Genomic DNA, 19,295 nt, shown 5'->3' with positions numbered 1-19,295 from the left:
TAACAGCACAAGGCCACGTAGCATTTGAGATATTGGATAGAGATGTGCTCTGAGAACTGTCCGTGGTGCTACCACATTGGCAACTGTTGCTTTTTACTCGGTAGATGTTTTAGGACAATTCAAATCAATCAAATAATTTCAACTAAAAACACTTCATGATTTATTTTTTTTGTTGCATTTTATTACTCGCCATAACCTAAGATTAAATTGCGACACATACTACCCGACTCAAGTCAGAAGCATCTGAGTTTTGTTTTTTTTAACACAATCCGAGTCCAACCTGAGAATATTCTATTTATTTTTGTTGCTTCACAGTCAGTAGAGAGTTACATAGTCACAAAAAGGACTCTTAAGGGATGCAGAGAGAGCATCAACGTTTCTCCAGACTGGAGTCACAAGATCAAGAGGGTCTATTTTGGAATGCATTTGGCTTTTGGAGTTTTTTTGAGAGGGCCATTTATCAAACCCATCCCGCCATCCGTGGCCTCAATTGCAGCGGGGGTAAAATGAAATCAATGAGGTTAGTTGGGTGGATGAGGGAGGTTCAAATGTTAACATGTCTTTTAAAAGAAACTTTCAATGATGCTCACATAGGTTCACTTGCAACAGACAGGCAAAATGAGCCATTTCATTGATAACAAATACACTGGCAGAATCTTTTGGGAGGGGGGGGGGGGGGAAAGCAGGAACTCAAATTCAGAAAAAAATAGATTTTATGTTTCTTGCAAATTATAATAGATTATAATTTGGGGGAAAATAATTAAAAAAACTTGCATGTGTATTTCACGTTAAAGGAAAGTCAGCGACCCCTGGTGTCCGGGCAATGAAACAACGATAGGAAACACATTCGAGAGGAGCACTGGTGACCAAAATCAATCAAAACTCGACCTTAATAAACATGTTACATCTTGCTAATGCATCATGGCATTGGAGGATACGGACGAATTATTAATGCACACGATCGAGCGGGTTAGCACGCTGTCAAAAACACTTTTTTTTGTGCATATCACCGGTAATGCGTAGCACAAAAGCAGACTGTAAATTGCTTGCGATTGAGCTACACTTCCTGTAATGACAGAGCTGACTTGACAATTAAAAGATGGACGCCTACTGCAGCGTACTGCATACAATTCCACCCGAATAATACCGCTATTTGGTATACATCAATACTAAACAATCCAATATGTGATTTTGGAGGTTGTTACGCCTTTTAATACATCTTCCACTTGACGATTAACACTTTAATTGTGAAAGGGAACCGGAATTGCTTAAGCCACACATGTTGACCTTGATCTTTGCTCACCACACGCTTTATAATGTCCGGAATATTTCTGTTGAATTTTAAACCGCAATCGTGCTAATGAATCCGATATTTCTCAATATTCAGAGTTTGATTTTGCATTTATTTATTTTTGTAAAAAGTCATGTGGGTGTTCGGCTACGGCTCGCTTATTTGGAAGGTGGACTTCCCCTACGAGGAGAAGCGAATCGGTTACATTAGGGGTTTTAGTCGTCGCTTCTGGCAGGGCAGCACCGACCACCGCGGAGTGCCGGGGAAAGTGAGTCTGACGTCACAACAAACACGCAAGAACTACAATATCACTGTTGACTCATGTCACAAAGAGTTACTCGACCTTAAGTATTTTATCATGACTTATTGTAAATTACACGTCAAAGCGCTCAAGGGCCACATTGAAGCTTAAAAAAAATAAGAGGGAAGTTTTATTCATAGATTAGTTATTAAATGACACGGACTCAAGCAATTATTGAAATGAATAAGCCCTTAAGTATAAATATATACGTGTAGAATATATTTAAATTTACTAAGCTGGTTTGTCAAGCACGAGTCACTCCCAGGTATTGATTATCATTGACAATATCAATTCACAATGGATTACATTTCTTTCTCTTTTTTTCTCACAGCCCGGCCGGGTGGTGACACTAGTTGATGACCCTGAGGTAAGGTCGCATTGTGGTTTATCAAAATGATCCATGTTGAACATATTTACTATTATAAAATGAACTATAAGTTTTGTCGATTGCGCTCCCAAAATATTTTTTTCAATAAATAACACACAAAATAATCTAATGTAATTATTTTCATCTTCACTAGAAGAAAAAAATAGGAGTGGGATAGTTTTAGTTATTGTATTCATTTCTTCTTTGATACTTTGCACTCAAACACCTGGTGGGCCGAAAGCCATATCTAAAATTTATGACAGCAACTTCCTTTCACCTTTACTATCATAACAGATGAAGATTAATGAAACAACGCCTCGTTATACAGCCATAAAACGCCAATTAGCGGCCGATGATCGTAACGTTTACTACCTTGTAAGCCGTCGTCATTTTCTGATGCGAGCAGCATACAAAGGAGCCAGCCCCGTCGCCAAACTGTACCAAGGTCACGGCACGCGCATAAAAAGACCTTATCTTGTATTTCCCCTGAAACAAAAGCGAGGATGGCGCCTCGTATTGCGACCTTGGATGGGAGATAATTTTTCCCCAGTCGCCCGGGGAGGAGAACGATAACGCTTGGGAAATCTGCATGAAAGAGGCCAGAGATGCGTATCTGGGAATATTGCTGCGTAAAGTTTACATCCTAAAATCAGAGAGCAGTGCCTCGGGGGATACGAGCTGCTGTAGATAGTAAACAAATTCTTTGAAAAAAAAGGGGTTCCAACTGTTTACTACCAACTTTATCCTCTGCAAAGTAAGATGAATAATTGAATTCTGTAATCAGGGTTGCGTTTGGGGCGTGGCCTACAAGCTCCCCACAGGCCGCGAGCAGGAAGTGAAGAGTCACCTGGACCACCGCGAAAAGGGCGGCTACCGCGTGATGACCGTGGCCTTCCACCCGCGGCCGCCGTTGGCGCCGCCGCCCAGCCAGACCCTGCTCTACATCGGCTCGCGAGACAACCCCGACTATCTGGGCCCCGCCCCTTTAGAGGAGATAGCCAATCAGATTGTGCGCTCCACGGGGCCCAGCGGGCAGAACACCGAATATCTGTTTGAGCTGGCCGACGCCGTCAGAAACATCCTACCCGAGGACAACGACGTGCAATTGTTTCACCTGGAGACGCTTGTACGTCAGAGACTCGAGGGTGACGGCTCACCTAAATGATCATCCTAATTAATAAGTCTTTTTTTTGCTATCCAGTGAGTACAAAGTTCATGTCTTGAGAATTTCATTGTAAACTTCTATGAGCACGACTTCACGGTTAGGTAATCACTCATGTTTCATCTTGTGGGGTTCATTTGGATCACAGAAGATGTTTTGGAAAATTGTTTCTTCAAACATGCAAAACAATGAATTGGCCTTACCTGGAAGCGAGCGGGCTTTGGAACGGCGACTTTTCTGCTGCAAGATGAGCGCTTGAGCCGGAAGACTGTCCACAGACTGACCTAAAGAGGATATCTTTGTGCAGAATTGCAGAAAATCAATTTATTTAACACAGTATCATCAGTACATGCTGTAGAAATGCATTCATAGTTTTTTTTTTTGACAGGCTTAAAATATATTCCACACGATGAATCATTTTTTAAGTATGCTAATCACATTTTTTGCAAAATGCGAGCATTATAGCAAGATTTATTTGTAAAGCAATGGACACACTATACATGATGTCTCTTACTATTATGCTAACATATAATAAACTGTACAAATATTCGCAAAACTAAAATATTTATATCCAGTACACAACAAGTTTGTTATGTCACCGTTTGACTAATCGGACAAGAGTTGAATCTCCACATGAGCAATTAGGAGGAGCAGTAATGTATTTTGTAATATTTAGGAATTAGGGAGTTAGGTTTAGCAACAGGCGGAATTTTTTTTGAAACATAAATTACAACGCATGGTAAGAATTTATAGGTCAAATTTAAAAATAAAATATCTCAAATGACTAATGTGCTCGAAAATCCTTTTTTTTTTTTTTTTTTTTAAATCAGCATCAAAAACAGGTTTATGGAGAGTTAAACTTAGTATGATTAATAAAAAAAATATTGACTTTTAAAAAACAAACTCAAACCGGTTTTCTCAGGGAGTGTTTTGTCCTCGCCTAGACAAGGTGAAGGCTGACTCACTGGGTGGCCTCTTCTCCCGGCTTTGTTTAATCTTGCCCAAGCAAGCAAACAGACAGATGGAGACAAAATGTTTTTTTTTTTTTTTTTTCAAGCATAGTAGCACGGCGACACCAGCAAGTCGGTGAGCACCAGCAGTTGGTCGTCGGTGAAACGCTGCCGATGCTCCTGCCAGTTGTCGTGGTGCGTGCGACGGAACTCCGATAAGGTCTTCTTCACCGTCAACTTGGAAGCAAACAATCACACGTCCAAACATTGGGATCCGCAACCCATTTTGAACAATCCGATTTATTATTTTTAAATCTATTTTGCCGGATTTGATGTTTCTTTGATACCAAGAGAAAGGACCTATTGTCGTTTGAGTCTTCTCAAAGCAAAAAAACAGTCTGTAATTCGAGGAAACCAACTAACACTTCGATTCAAACCTAACAAGCAGGCTTTTCACTTATTGATGCTAAAAGGCCACGTGCAAGCCTTGGAATTAGTGTGACAAGCCAGAGCACAAAAAGGCAATCACAACCAGGGAAGATGTACTCATGAGTTATTAATGGGCCGTGTTCATTTGAATAAATGATTGACTTCAAACCTTTTTTTTGTTTGTTTTTAATGGACTGGCTAGTGTCGAAAGTCTACTGAATTGTGTTTGACTTTGCAGCAGAAGTAGTCACTGAATGATCGTCTCTGGCCGACCCGCCGCGCTCATCTATTATTTACTCTCATTGATCAGGTTGTGTTACGTCTGAGACCCGGGGCTCTAGATTTTCCTCAAGTGGCCCACCGAGTCATCGTCTCTCGCTTGTGGTTGTTGTTTTGTTACCTCGATGGGCTGCGGGTCGTTCAGGTGGTCGCTCAGGTCCATCAGAATGTTGGGCATCCATTTTGGGACGTCGTAAGGATTGGACAGGATGCACGCGCTCAGGCCCAGCACGCCGGCGTGGCGACGTACCAAATCTGCAACCACAAACAAAATGCTCACCTTTTCTGAAGGGCGTCCGTGTGTGTGTGTGTTTACCCGTGGAAGCCAGCTCTCCTCTGGCCTTGGGTAGGCGCGTGTGACTCAGCGTCTGCAATTGAGTCTGCAGATTGCGGTCCAGAGGGAAAAAGTGGCACTGCAGTAAACCGCTCAGGGTGGTCCCCGCCATGTCCCTCACCTACACACGAGAACGGGAAAAAAAAAAAAAATGCTACACATTATCCTATGTAGATTTTTATTTTTTTTAATTGTCACCTCGAGCTGCTCGTCCAGCAGCAGACGCATCACCATCTTCCGGACGCGCTGCACCTCCGCCGGCACGCTGAGCAGGGTGAATAAGTTGGAGAAGACGCTAATCTGGAGGTAGGTCAGCACAGAGTAGCGCGCGTGCCACGACCTGCTGCCGGCCATCTGCGAGCACACGGAGGAAGGCGCCGGTTAACGCGAGCCACGCCACAATCCTTCCGTATCTGCTGCAGATTGCGGCGTATGGTCATGTCGAGCACTTTCAAATGTCAGCACTGAAGCGTGACAAACGAGGCCATACAAGGAAGCTGGTATTTCAGATTGTATGAGGGGGGGGGGGGGGGGGGGGGAGTCTACACTTCCATCGCGGCTGGACTGGTTTCATTTGAAAGCTATTTGGTGCATTGTGTAAAGGCATCATAATAAGAAAATAAAAATACGGGATGCGCGAGTGACCTCTTCCAGGGCTGCCAAGACGAGAGGGATGTGTTGCGGATAGAGCAGGCCCTGCGACATCAGCGAGAGGCATGCGCGAGCGTCCCGTTTCATCTCATCATAACTCTCATCAATCTCCACCGGGGCGATCTGCGGGGAGGGGGTGAGAGCGGGGCGAGAGAGAACCATGACGGCAGAGGGAGGTGGAGAAAGGTAGCGAGGCAGCGTTGTGAGTAAATGAAGAGAGAAATGGAGTCTAATGGCCAAGTAAGATGGAGTGGGTAATAACGCTGCACCGGGACTCTGCGTGTGTGTGCGTGCTTGCCTTGAAGAGCAGAGGCAGCAGTTGAAGTTGCTGCTGAACAGGCGTGGTGAAAGTCCGTCCAGCGCTCGCCAGCAGCCATTTTAAGACTAGAAAAAAAAAAAGTGCACGCACACAATGAAAAGCCATTTGATCAAATAAACCTGCCAGGGTGACCTCAGTGTGACGCCTTCACTCGAGCACGCCGTTCATCATTGTTTGACGACAAAACAATTGAGCTGATGGCGGTCGATACGTGATTTGGTTTTCTAAATACAATTAACCACTAATAAAACAAAACTATAACAAAGTCATGAATATTTCGACTTCTTTCAGTGGACGCTGTATCGATATAATGAATGCAATTCCAACTCCGTATTTAGCGCAGGGAACTTAACTCTTGTTACACCTCATTAAATCATTTAAAGTAGACAAAACGGAGGCAAATGGACCAATAGGATGGCTCTGACTTTTTTTTTTTTTTTTCCATGTAGTCTATTTTTGTAGTGAGCATGATTAATACATTCTAATGGACACTGCAGCACTTTGTGACCAGGAACAAGCGCTAAAATTAGACCCGTGACATTTGTTTTGTAAGCTTCCCACCTGACTACCTTTTAGAGTTTCTGTTCATTTTTAAATTCACTGCCTCTTTTTTTTGTGGGGCTTAGCAAGTAGCAGGGAAAAAGAAAATCAGTATTCTGACCGGTCTTGAGGAGCTTGACAGCCTGGGTGCATTCGTCGGCGGTCTCGGGGGCGTTCTCCTCGGGCACGTGGTTGCGGATCTCCGCCTCGGACGTGAGGGGCTTGAGCCGCTCCAGCACTCGGGCGACAAAGTCAGCCACGTGAGGGGAGGAGGTGGGCTGCGTGTGGGGCAGAGCCACGTCCATCATGAAGATGTAGGTCAGGACGCTGGAGGGCGAGAAGAAAAAGAAGAGGAAAGGGAGACAAGTTCAAACGCTCAAAGGCAGAAAAACAAAAACAAAGCTTTGGTTCGCGGCTCAAAGCGTGGATGCAAATCAGCTGCGACCGCTTGATGCCAGCAAAATATGTGGTCGCTACCTGCCGATGCGCTCGCGTACGTTCTTGTACACTTGCGCGAGTTTGGGTTCCAGGTAAGCGAGGAGCCTATGCAGGAGTTCGGCCACTCGCCACTGCTGCTGGGCCAGGCCGCCTTGAAGCATGTACAGTAAACTGAGACGCAAATGACAGAAGGTAAGAAGTTACGCCGCCGCCACCGCCGACGTGAAGGCGTAAAAGGCACCTGGCGTCTCGGAAAGAGCTCCCCTCGCCGATGAGCGGCGTCTCCATCAGCAGTTCCAACAGCCAGTGGAGCTTCCTGGGGTCGCGACCCTCCTGGTGACAGCATGAAACTATCACAAGGTGCAACTTGCCTTCCCTTTTGAAACACTAACCACATTTGTAAACCTAATTTGAACCCACGATAGTTGCGCTAAAGATTAGTCAACTCGAAAGATTTGTTAGCCGGTTGATTAAATGTGCTCCCAAACTTGCTCCTCATTAAAGAAAATAAAGAAATCTTTCTTTGTGTAAATTAGTTGCAGAAGCAGAAAAGCCAACGGAGCCGCATTTGAGAGAATATCTGCATCCCTCTAATGCTTGTGGGAGAACGTTAAAATCCAATTCTCAATTAGACATGATTGATTTCTTTTAATGGCATTTTTCAAACGGGCTTTCTCACGCATGCGGTGGCGATGCAGGTGCCCCAGTCGATGTAGGTTTCCACCGTGATGTTGCTCAACGCCGTCTTGATCAGCGGGCACAAAAGCCGCCACAACTTGTCCACCTACACACGAGCACAATTTGGTTTTGGTCAGACTCTTCATCGCATTGATGCAATGGATGCTCTTGCCCGTGCCTTGCTAAAACTCCACATCTTGCTGCCTCTGACCAGCCCGGAGGTGATCTCGCAGACGCAACGCTGCGAGCTCTCGTGCGGGTCGCTCGCCAGCTGCTCCAAGTGCGGCCACAGAAGAGGCAGGAAGACGTCGCCGTAGTTGCGAAACAGGCCCTGCGGGTCAAAACGGCGAGCGCGGGTCACTCGGAATCGGCCGTGCCGGGCCTCGGTCGATGCCGTACCTTGAAAAGATAGAAGCGCCGCGGGTTGAAGTTGTCTTTGCCTTTGCGCTCCTCCAGTGACAGGAACTTGATGAGCTGCTCGATGAATTCCGGGTCAGAGAAATATTCAAAGATGATCTTTTCGGCCTGAAAAAAAAAAAAAAAAAAAAAAAAAACACGTGAGGCATTGCATCTGCCTGCAACGGTGCGTGCGTGCGTGCGTGCGTGCATACCTCGCTCATCTCTTCATAGGGCAGGTCATCTTTGAGTTTTTGCGAAGGAGCATAGATCATCATTTCACTAAAAGATAAACAGTGCCCCCAAATTAAAAAAATTAAAAAAAAAATTTTTCCCCAATGCTGTCTTATGAAGTGCTCTTTTATTTCATTGAATTATTTTTAGGTGTCCAAAATGCCGACCCCTTCAATCTTTCATTGTAAACAATTAGATTCAAGCATAAAGGGAGACGACATGGGCGAGTCCGGGGATGAGAAGCCAGGATGAATGAACGGAAAAAGTCCATTAGTCAGCAAGTTGCCCCGCGTACGGGGACAGGAAGTGCCGCCCCTGTACTTGTCTTATCTGGGCCAAGCTGTAAGTCATCCAGTCAGGCTTATAAAATCTAGGCCGTGCCATGCGGCGGCTCCACCTCGTTAGCTCCCCGTTAAAAAGACATAAAAGTCTCCCCCGAGACGTCCGATGGCCGCTGGCAGTTTCCTCCTCACCTTGGCCACGAGTAGTAGCCCACGTGCGCTTTTTCCACATGCAGCTGCGAATCCCACGCCTCCTCGCTGAGAGGCAGGTCAGCGCTGCGGTACTGCAGCCAGCCGTTGGCCTTGCGGTCTCCGGCCCACGTGCCCTCCGGGTCCACCGCGCCGCCTGCACCCGCAAATTAAATGCCGGCAATTCAAAAAACCATTAACTCGCTTAATTGACTCAAATGACACTTCGACTCACAAACGTCAGATGGCTTGACTGCGACTTTCTTTCTGGGTTTTTTGAGCTGTTTCAGGACACCGGCCATTGCTAATATTGCCACCTAAGAGAGAATTAGAACATGGGAATATAAAGTATACAGTGACGCAAGCTAATTCATTAGCAAATTTGTGTGTGGGGGGGGGTTTGTTCCCTTTTTTTTTTTTTGTTCCCCTGAGATGTAAGAGGAAGCAAAGAGGCGGACCTTGCGTATGCTGATGGAGTCGTGAATGAGGCCCTGCGTGAAGTAGAGGACGGCGTCCGGCGGCAGCGGGTGGTCGTCCCTCAACAGGAGCGACAGCAAGTCTGCGGCCGTGTGCTCAAACTTCCAGGGCCTGCATCACGAGACACAGTTTTCCAGTTTTGGTTGTGACTGGAGTACTTGAAGAGCTTCTGCACGTTTCATCTTAGGTGGTGGTGGTAGTAAAACAATGATTTGCAACACTCACAGCTCTCTGTCTTCAAGGCAGTCCAATAAATCATTTACCAGCTTCTCGTATTTCCTGAACAAGCAAAAAAAGATTTCCTTTTTCTCTATGACTGCGGTTGATGAGAGATTTACGGCGTGAGTCTCCTACCGAGCATTAACAACATTTTTGATTTGCTGGCGCTGAAGCCCCTCCTTCAGCTCGTCAACAGAGAGCGTCTCCGAGGGCGCCATGCGCTCGGCTATCTCCACGCAGCCCTCCGACACCTGAAGATGGGCAGGGAGCACATTTTAGCGCGATGAGCGAGTCAGGAAGCCAATCACGCCCAGGGTCGCTCACGGTGAAAAAAATGCCGATGGTGTCGTGCTGCCGGTGGATGCGGTCCACGATGTCGTCCAGGAGTTGGCCCACCGAGTGCTCGTCCTGAGTCGGGGCAGGCGACAGTCCGCAGCGGACCAGCGCCGGCCACACGGCGCCCACGCAGTCCCAGTCGCGGACGCTGGCCAAGCAAACGCCGTTGTGCGCCGCCTGCAGGCAGTACAGCGCCCCCTGAAGGTGAGGTGAGTGTTAAAAACTGGCAACCCAGTTGGCAAAGCTGGAAAGGACGTGTGAGCTTGACCTTGAATTGCTGCCGTGTGCCCGTTGTGTGTTGCGGTGACAACAGTTGCACGATTCGAGGAATCAGGTCTCGGTATGAGAAGCTGTAGGTCGCCAGTGCGGCGGTCAGCACGTTCTGGGCTTTGCTACGTACCTGTGGAGGAAGAAAAAAATTTAATTTCAATTTAGATACGTGCGGAGTACTTTCCGCTTGCTCTGTTGGCATTTTTTGTACCTCGCTGTAAGTGCTCGTTGACAGCAGCAGTAGATCGCACAGTAGCTCTTGGTGGACTTGTTTGTATTCCCTGCCATCCACCACCAACTTTCTCATCTTTCAATCAAACACGTTTTACAGAGTTGTAATTCCAAGTCAGCAGGTGTGCCTTGGCAAATTGAACTTCTGAATCAGGCAATATACCTCGTGCTGGAGCAAGACCCGGTCGATGAGCAGCGCCCGAATGTGCCGCTTCTTACCGTAAAGCTGCGCAGAACCGACGGCGACGAAACAAAGCGAATTGTTAGCTGGAGAGCAAAGGCGAGCAAAACGCAGCGGCGACAGCTCACCCGATTTTCCATCGACTTCTTGACCAGCGTGAAGCTCTTCCAACGCGAGTCGAATTCCTCCTTGTGTGTGCCTCGGAAAAACAGGAGGTCGCTGATGATCTGCGGTCACAAGCCATCAAAGACTCGGTCAGAACTTTTCTCCACAGAAGAGAACATGACAAGTGTAATGGTGGGTCTTTGACAAGCCATCCAGGAGTCTAAATACTAAAGGCTAGAAATCATCCCATCTTTATTCACTAAACTGAAATTCCATTGTGAGACACCTGCACTAACAACAATTACTATGAAATCAAACTCAATTCATTGCAATTATGAAACACAGGCACCTTGATGATGACGAAGAGCGACTTGGTGTCGTCCTCTGTGTGCTCCAGGATGTGATCTGATTGGTGGGGTAGCAAAGAGGCTCACGTTACGATGGCATCCAGGGATGCAATCTGGCTGCTTTTTGCCTGTTTGCTTACGTAGCAGCAGCCTGACGGTGCGGTAGATGGACTCTCGGTAGTCCTCGCGTGAATCGTCTGCACGGGGTGAAATGAGCCAGGTCACAAAGCTGCCGGCGCGCTTATTGAATGTGCTCCCTCACCGTATTCCACGCCAATGTGCACTTTGAAATCCCCCAGGTTCACCATGGAGGGCACTCTGTGGTCGGGCAGAGGTTAAGAAGCATGCATTAAAGATTTGTGGGCCTTTTTCTTGGCGCACGCAAGTGCGTCGGCAAGACTCACAGGTCAGGGACGTGAGGTCCATCCAGGGGGGGCAGCAAGCTGCCGGCCCCGAGCAGGCAGTGCTGCACGATGGCAAGACTCTGCAACAGCTCCTCCCTGTGAACCGAGACACACACGACACCCCGGGGGAGAAAAAAAAAAAAAGCTTGACGTCTGCTACAATTTTTTTTATTTTTTATGATATCAGTCAATCGGTTTAAATTTCCCACCTGCTCATCGGACAGTCTCCCGAGACGTGGCCTTGGATACGCTCCAGCTCGGGCCTCAGCAGGCGGGACAAGAGCTGGAAAACAAAGTTCTCCTCCTCCATGCTGGGGACGTGCCAGCGCACACCCAAAGCGCCAACGTCGCCGGGCCGACCCCAGTCCTGGACGCAAAGGAACAACACACACTGCAGGCGCTTTCCGACCAAGCAAAATACCAGCAAGTAAACGAGTGACCCACTCGTACGGGGAGGTCGTCAAGGAAATCCCCCGCCGTGCTGCGGTACTCGGTGGGGTAGATGAGCGAGAGCGAGCGCAGCGTGTGCTCCAGCAGGCCCGCCGCCAGGGCGTAGGCCCGTTTGCAACGCAGGCGCACGCAAGTGCTCAGAACGCGCTCCAGCTCGCCGCCATACCTCAAAAGCTGCTCGCCGTCCACGCGGGTCACCTGAAACACACGCGCACGTTGTATATTAAAAATAGAAGCAGTGCGGTAAGTCACAGCGTTTGGCTCGCTCTACTCCCACGAGTAATAAAACACAACAGAGAAGGTATCAATATGTTCTGCTTAGCGACAAAGTGGCCCGTTATTTACGAGGCCGCTGTAAGAAATGTCGTGTGGTCATCACTTTTTTCCCCCCGGGCCCTCCATCTTTCTGGCGCAATATCAGAACATTTCAGCAGAGATGAAATATCGTCCCTCAGCGTACCCGAGGGCGGCACGTTGGCCGAGTGCTTAGCACATCTGGCTCTTGCGCTCACATTAACGTTCTCACCTCGGACAGCAGCTGGAGATTCCATAACAGCTCTTTGTCCAGCTCCTCTTCACTCCGCAGATCCTCATCTAAACACACAATATTTTTTTTTTTTTAAATGTGCTAAAAGTAGTCATGTAATTTCATCCACACACACGCAATGTCATACTGACTTTCAGTAATTTGGAAAATGAGGCCGCAACAATGCGGGACAAAGAGTTTGAGAGACTCTGCGGGATGACACTGAAAAGGACAAAAAAATAGCAGACAGCAAAACAGAAAAGGAAGCGTCATTCAACAAAAACACAAGGTGAATGGAATAGAAATGAAAGTGCAAGAATTATAAAGCAATAAGATATTTTGAGGAAAGTCCTCGTAGTCACTGGGAGCCACCTTCGCCGCTGCTCTGCACACGTCAGCCACCATCCTGCCCGCCACGCACGTCTCAAAGATGTTGGACGTGGCGAAGTTGTAGACTTTCTGCAGAGCCACCTAAGACCAGAGGATGGAAAAGCGTCAGATGACACTCTGTGGATGTGCGTGCGAGCGTCACCGTGTAGATGTCCGTGGAGCACTGCGTGAGGACGGTGCTGACGGTGGTGGACAGGCCCAGCTCCACCAGGCTCTCCAGGTGCGTGCGGGTGTCCGTCTCGGTCTCTGCGCGCGTCTGCTCCAGCGTGCTGCTGTCGATCACGGCAAAGCACCTGCGCAAACAAAAATACGGGGCATATTCTGCTCAAGTGCCTGCCACCTGATGAGAAACAAGCGCTGAACTTGATTGATGCTACCTGTCCAGAAATTGTAGGACAAAATCTTCAAACTCAGCAGAAGCAAAACACAAGTCTTTTTCCATCTGAAAAGCAGAAGCACATTTGTGTGCTTTTGTCAGCAAATTTCTTTTGTGCACGGCGCCTTGTTTCAAAGGGGAAGTCAACTCAAAATGTTCTTGACCATAGATAATATGCTCTACACCCCCCCCCCCCCTCACACACACGCACACACTACTCAAAACACGATAAATATTGTGTGCGGAACATCAACGAAAGGGCACCTCTGAAAGATTTCCGTGTCGAGACGGAGCTGACGAACAGTCGACCAAAGGCACCAACGTGGTGAAGGTGGTGATGAACTGGAAGGTTATCTGAAAAAGGGCCATCGGAGTCAAGTTTGATTCCAAAGCAAAAGCGGCGCTAGCGCTGACGCGAGCACTCACCATGCACTTGCTGAAGTCGTTGGGGTCCACGCCCGGCAGCGAGCCCGTGAGCAGCGGCAGCACGTGCAGGCGGCCTTCCGGGCAGCGCTCGTCGGGGGCCACCAGGCTCCGCGCCATTCCGATCATGCAGCTGAGCGTGGCGGTCAGGGTGTGCGGCTCCGTCAAGGTCTCCATCGCCGCGTAGGTTCTGCGGAACGGTCGGGTTGCATTTCAGACGCCCAAATACGTGGCGCCGGGATGGACAGACTTACTTCTCCAGCACGGGCGGAATGGCCAGTTGTGGCGTGAGGAGTGCCAGGTTCTGCAGGGCGAAGGCGGCGTCCGTGCTGCCCGTTTTGCTGCGCGACAAATTATAGGCAGGATAAGAAGGAAAGGAAGGTTTTCATCTGGATGGGATCCAGATTTGACAGTACCTGAACATGGCCAGCAGAGCAGCACCCGTGAGGCTGCGCGTGAACTCCTGCAGGTCCTCGTCGCTCAGCCGCTGACTTTTGGGCACCGGCGCGATCCAGCCCGGGGTGGCGTGGCGCTCGCGGTGCGCCCGGCGCACCACGCTCGCCGGCAGACGCTGGAGCAGGCGCATGAGGCGAGACTGCGCAAACACAGGCGCGGCAAAAGCGGCGCACGCTGTCAACAAGCCAAGTTGGCAAGCCAGAGTTACGGCTATCCCTGAAAGTGTGCATGTGGCTAACCTGCCAGCGACCGTGATTGGATGGATGATAGAAGGAGGCGATGCTGTTAAAGAGGCGGGTCAGCTCTTTCTGCGCCGGGTTTCCTGGGCCACCCTGCACATGAACAGAAATCAGCGGACCAACCTGCGGCCGATTTACGACATCCACAACGCCAGCTCTGCCTTTGCATTCATCTCCTACTTTATTGCATTGTCTTCAAAATGTGTTTTTAATTAGTGAGTGACAAAGGTTCACTCTATTTTTTTATTTTATTTGCTGATTGATTAGTTGTCGATGTATCGATTCATCTGGACAACTCTAAGGCAAATAATTCAAGCGTCAATGTGAAATTACCAGCAAGGCCGTGATCCAAAGCACCACGTGTCCGATGTCGTAGGAGTTGGTGAGGTAGCGCAGCGCCGCCATGTGGCTGACGCCCACGGGGAGGTTCAGGCTGCGCAGGATCCTGGTAAAGATCTAAACGCAAACACTCTCCGTTAGACCCAACTTGCTTGAACGATTGTACGATTCCGGCAAACACTCACCGTGGGGACGTAAGGGGTCCAGTCCACGTAGCCGATGTTGTCGTTGGCGAGGCGAGCGAACAGGTTCACCAAATGCTGCGGCAAAAAAAACAAAAAAGGCAAAGGCTCACTGATGAGCAGAGACTAAAACACGCGTGTCATTTGTGCGTTTTTTGTCTCACCCCTTCCCAGCTGGGCTGATTCTGCACTGACAACCAAAGGTCCATCAATTCACTGAACCACAGCCTGAAATACACAAAAAAAAAACATTTATTTATTTTGATTATTTCTTTCTGCATCAATTCATTCCCTATCCTTTTTCAAGGTTGAAGATCTACAGACATTTGGAATCTACAGTAAATGGCAAAAAGATGCTTGCTGCCCACCAATTTGCACAAATATAAAACAAACACTCACACAGACACCTGACATTGCCAACAAATTCTTCCCTTTCGTCTCCAATCCAATAAAAAAAAAAAAATTGAACAGCCTCCCACCAAACTGTCAAATGGGGAGCGGAATGGAAAAAAAGGAGAGTATTAAAAATGATGTACTGCGGGAAGCCGTTCCAAGACTCGTTGCTGACAAATGTCTTGCAAAAGGCCAAACACGGTGCAGAAATGCACCGAGAGATCGTGTCGCCGGAACAGCTGGAACTCAACTGAAGAAGAAGAAAAAAAAAAAGGCGGGAGCATTTCCAAGATATCCAGCTGTTAGCCTGATGTGACCGAGAGAGCGGCGATTGATGGAGGAAATCTTTTTTTTGATGTTGCAAAGGTGCTGACGGTGCCTGCTGTTTTTTGCGACACATGATGCATGCTCAGATCTGCTAGAAGCCTTACAAGGAAGCAACCCAAGTCTCTGCAAAATGAAGATAAATGTCTTGTTTTAAATTTGAATTTTTCTATTTAAAATAACGAAAAAGAGCAACGCTACAGCTCCACAATTCAGTTTTATCTTCAAAGCTGTAGAAGGTATTAAGAAAGAAAAATCTGCATTCACTTCACACGGTCTCTATACATTTGTCCAGCTAATGAAATGCCCTCCGAGCAGCAACTGTGAATCTGTGGATTCAACTTTAGCTCACAGTTAACAAGTTAGTGAAGAGGCTCCATTTAAAAGCCAGTTACAATCTCATCGGTTGAGATTTTACAACTCAATTTTCCAAACTTACTTCTCTTAAAGCAGGCATAAAAGGGAGCCACCAGAAAGTGTGGAGTTACTTATTGATGATTTGGAACACAACCGGGTTTTCATCCTGGTTCTCAGACCAAGTGAGGAAAATAATGGACCCATTTTTTATGATCCATGTGAAGAATCAGAATTCAAGTAATAAAGCAGAAATGGAAAAAAAATACCCACCGGAAGCCTTGGGCATGCTCCTCAGGGGGCATGATGGTGGGCAAGAAGAGCTCCATGATGCCGATGGCTTTCTGCATAACTGCGTCAAACACGCACAGCAGGGGGCGCCACTCGTCCAGCATCTCCTTGGTGGAGGATGCTGGGAAGTATCTACAAGAAATAAAACGTATAGAACCGCTGAAGGCAATGCCGATGGTGAGAATGGGGAACAAAACTCACGGTCTGCAACTTTTGACCAAAGCCTTCAGAATGTGTTCCAATGAACTGGAAACAAAGAAAGTCAAATGCGAGTCAAAATCATTCAATTGAAGTGATTATTGAAAAAGGCACAACTCACTTGGGGAACCAGACAAGCCCGAGATGCTCCGTCTTGGAGTGGACAACCTTCTCATAGAGCTGATGGAGCGGTCGCCATGGCAACTGGAGGTCATCCCGTGAAAGCAGTTCCTTTTTCCTGTTTGCGTTAATGCCCAAAGCGGTGAATGAGTTTCTTGTCAAAAAAAAAAATATATATCTATTTGGCATACAATTGAATAACCTATTGCTTGCTTGCCAAGTTCTGCCAGTGCCGTTAGTAACTTTCATTGGGAAGATTTTGGAAAAATAAGCCCTAATAAGATGGAAGACCAGTGGATTGAAACAAAAAGACATCCATCTTTTTGCAACGAGCCGGGACGCCTCGTATTGAGTCGTTGACATGTATGCGAAGGTGCTATGGCGCGGTGATGGATGCGGTCGTCGCGGCAACAACCTCGGGACAAAAGCCGAGTGATGAATGTTGACGCGGTAGTGGCATCTGATTTAAGGAGACATCATTGTGTGTGTAAATCTCACACTGGGGACAACTCAACTGAAAGCAGGGCTGGGCACACACTGGCACTTGACAGCCATAATTGGCTTTTAAAATGGACCGAAGGCCCAGATTGTTTTGGTTTTGTTCTTCTGAATGAACGACACCCACTTGAGGAGCTGAATAAGCAGTCGGGCGTAGCTCTGCATCATGTGGGGCTCCAGGCCGGGCAGCGTGACCAACTCATAGAGCAGCTTGATGAAGAGAATGTGCTCGTCCTTGCTGAACCTCCGGCCGTAGAGCTTTAAGAACCTGCGAGGAGACCCAAGTAGGGTGGGGTCAGGTGGTGGGTCGCATCGGAAGCTGCTCCATGCTTCCTGTCGCTGACCCATTTTGTCAAAATTGACATACTTGCACATGTAAGACCCTCAAAGTATAAAATGAGTCACTTTTTAGGAGCAAAAAGTACAAGTAGCTTTTAAAGCTGTAAACTTTCACAACATACCAGGTGTGAGCTCAAACGAAATAAAATGGATTGAAAGTTTTGTGCACAAATACGACATGTCATTCAATACCTTGGTATTTGTCTTCATTTTGGGGGGTTAGGATAACAATATTTGGGGCAATTTAAATTGGGTTTTCAAAATGGCTGCCAAGTAGGTCTCCAATATGTTTGTCAAACAAATTCGACCTCGTGGGTAGAGTTGTCAAATACTTCAAATTGAATGACTTGCTGAACTTACGAGAAGAGTTTTTTGCACCAGAAGGCGACCCCAGGCCAAAGTTCTCGCAGGAGGACAGCTCTTGACAGGTTGGTCTTGATGTTCTCCAAAAGCTCTGAAGCTTCTCGGTCCAGTCGGCCGGCGTACGGCAGCAGCCCATTATAGACGAGCTCCTTCTGGAAGACCAACGCTGCTGTCATGACCGAATATTTGGCGCGGAGTGAAGAGCCGAAGCGCAAATCATGGAAGTGCGTCGCAAACTGTGACAATTTAATTAATCCGGGGAGCCGCGCAGGGCGGAAGTCAGACGAATGGCCAATCGGTGAAAGTGTGTCACGACTAATTAAATTGAGTAAAGCCGACTGGTAATGACCAGCTTCCGCTCTAACCCGCAGGTGCTGCATCGCCTCGTTTACGTCATGCTGCCAACGTGCCAAAACATTTCACCCTAACTGACCCCAACAAAAAAATCTGCTAACAGTTCAAGTCCTGTTGTATTAAAAAATAATAAGAATAAAAATAAAAACTCTGGAATGCACTCAAATCCGCAAAGAATAATTCAAACGGTCAATTCTACTGTGCACAATTATATAGCAGTTGTTAGAACTTGACAACAACAAAATATTTGGAGTATCTGATGACACCACTTGAGAATAAACTTGATTGACACCATGTCATGTAGCCAATTACAGTCAAATCAAAAATGAATAGTCCGGACTACATATCCCAGAATCCCCTGGAGCCTGCGTGATTGGGTTAATCTGTCGATTATTAGGATCATGGCACGTTAACTGGATTATTTAGTGTCTCTCTGTTGTCCCACTAACCCCGAACTGACTGACTGACTGACTGACTGACTGACTGACTGACTGACTGACTGACTGACTGACTGACTGACTGACTGACTGGATCAACTCACTCACTTCTCAATCTAATTAAACAAAAATAAAGTGAAAGTACTCTTTCTCTGCAATATGATGGCCTAGTGGCTTTTATTAAGTATTTCTCAATATGTAGCCATAAATGCAGAGGTACAAAAGAAAATCTGCGAAAATACAGACTTTAATTGATTATGAATAGAACATATGTTTTTTGTTTCCACCCTCAGACAACTGACATTAATTGGAACAGGAGAAACCAACCACCATCATTTTGTCTATTATGTATTTTGTTATGCTACATTATTCTTTCCAAGCAATTTGCTGAATTTGATGACTTCCGCCGTGTAATTTGCTTTCCATTAAAGTTTGTAAACAATTATTTCTTGCCATCTGTGCATGGAAGCGTACCACGGCAACGTGGTCTGCACTGCCGTCTAGTGGTCACTTTGAGCCAACTCAACTTCAATTGGTAAACTCCACTTGAATCATCCGCACGAGCTCCAATTCATATCCATTTCAATTTGATAACACTATGTTTATATTAAGCACAATTATCTTTTTCCCAAAAATGCATTCCTTCTTTTTATACAGACAAATAAAGGCGCAAGCCGTTGGTTGCGGTTATGCAAGTGTACCTAATGTAGTGTCCCACTGTTCCGTCTGTGCATTGTTGTGATTCCAAACCAAAAACCGGTTGAACCGGTTCAGATTTGTTGAGAGCCGAATTTCATGTCCCTTGCGATGACATTAACCGGCTAAAACAAAACC

At 47.1% G+C, this 19,295-nt stretch overlaps 2 protein-coding genes across 3 annotated transcripts; one reads left to right on the top strand and one right to left on the bottom strand.

Moving 5' to 3' along the window:
- The first annotated feature begins 1,109 nt into the window (after positions 1–1,109).
- Positions 1,110–3,939, top strand: chac2 (ChaC, cation transport regulator homolog 2 (E. coli)). Of its 2 annotated transcripts, XM_085903534.1 has the most exons (4): positions 1,110–1,156; positions 1,423–1,559; positions 1,924–1,959; positions 2,744–3,939. In XM_085903534.1, the coding sequence occupies exons 2-4, from the start codon at positions 1,425–1,427 to the stop codon at positions 3,122–3,124; spliced, it is 552 nt and encodes a 183-aa protein (XP_085759660.1). In that variant the 5' UTR covers positions 1,110–1,156; positions 1,423–1,424; the 3' UTR covers positions 3,125–3,939. The 2 variants fall into 2 exon arrangements, with proteins under 2 accessions (XP_085759660.1, XP_085759659.1); XM_085903533.1 differs by lacking the exon at positions 1,110–1,156 and having other exon boundaries at positions 1,294–1,559.
- Positions 3,940–4,170: 231 nt separating this feature from the next.
- Positions 4,171–18,047, bottom strand: LOC147039264 (proteasome activator complex subunit 4B-like). The gene is made up of 47 exons (XM_085903519.1): positions 17,668–18,047; positions 17,096–17,236; positions 16,472–16,588; positions 16,354–16,398; positions 16,135–16,284; positions 14,955–15,018; positions 14,794–14,868; positions 14,603–14,725; positions 14,270–14,362; positions 13,991–14,169; positions 13,829–13,915; positions 13,578–13,764; positions 13,416–13,505; positions 13,153–13,217; positions 12,918–13,068; positions 12,758–12,856; positions 12,538–12,607; positions 12,386–12,453; positions 11,854–12,057; positions 11,619–11,776; positions 11,410–11,505; positions 11,268–11,323; positions 11,146–11,202; positions 11,008–11,063; positions 10,682–10,780; positions 10,536–10,598; positions 10,353–10,448; positions 10,140–10,271; positions 9,860–10,069; positions 9,671–9,786; positions 9,542–9,595; positions 9,298–9,427; positions 9,075–9,156; positions 8,843–8,996; positions 8,351–8,417; positions 8,139–8,264; positions 7,918–8,070; positions 7,741–7,845; positions 7,303–7,394; positions 7,101–7,232; positions 6,745–6,950; positions 6,063–6,148; positions 5,759–5,887; positions 5,312–5,467; positions 5,096–5,234; positions 4,901–5,034; positions 4,171–4,308 (listed from the first exon to the last, which is right to left on the bottom strand). Exons 1-47 carry the CDS (start codon positions 17,844–17,846, stop codon positions 4,174–4,176), a joined length of 5,406 nt encoding a protein of 1,801 aa, XP_085759645.1. The 5' UTR covers positions 17,847–18,047; the 3' UTR covers positions 4,171–4,173.
- Positions 18,048–19,295: the final 1,248 nt, after the last annotated feature.

The sequence above is a fragment of the Syngnathus leptorhynchus genome, chromosome 22 (assembly GCF_054491065.1).
Source record: "Syngnathus leptorhynchus isolate UIUO chromosome 22, UIUO_Slep, whole genome shotgun sequence".
NCBI classification, from domain to species: domain Eukaryota; kingdom Metazoa; phylum Chordata; class Actinopteri; order Syngnathiformes; family Syngnathidae; genus Syngnathus; species Syngnathus leptorhynchus.
This window is presented reverse-complemented; position numbering and strand designations above follow the sequence as displayed.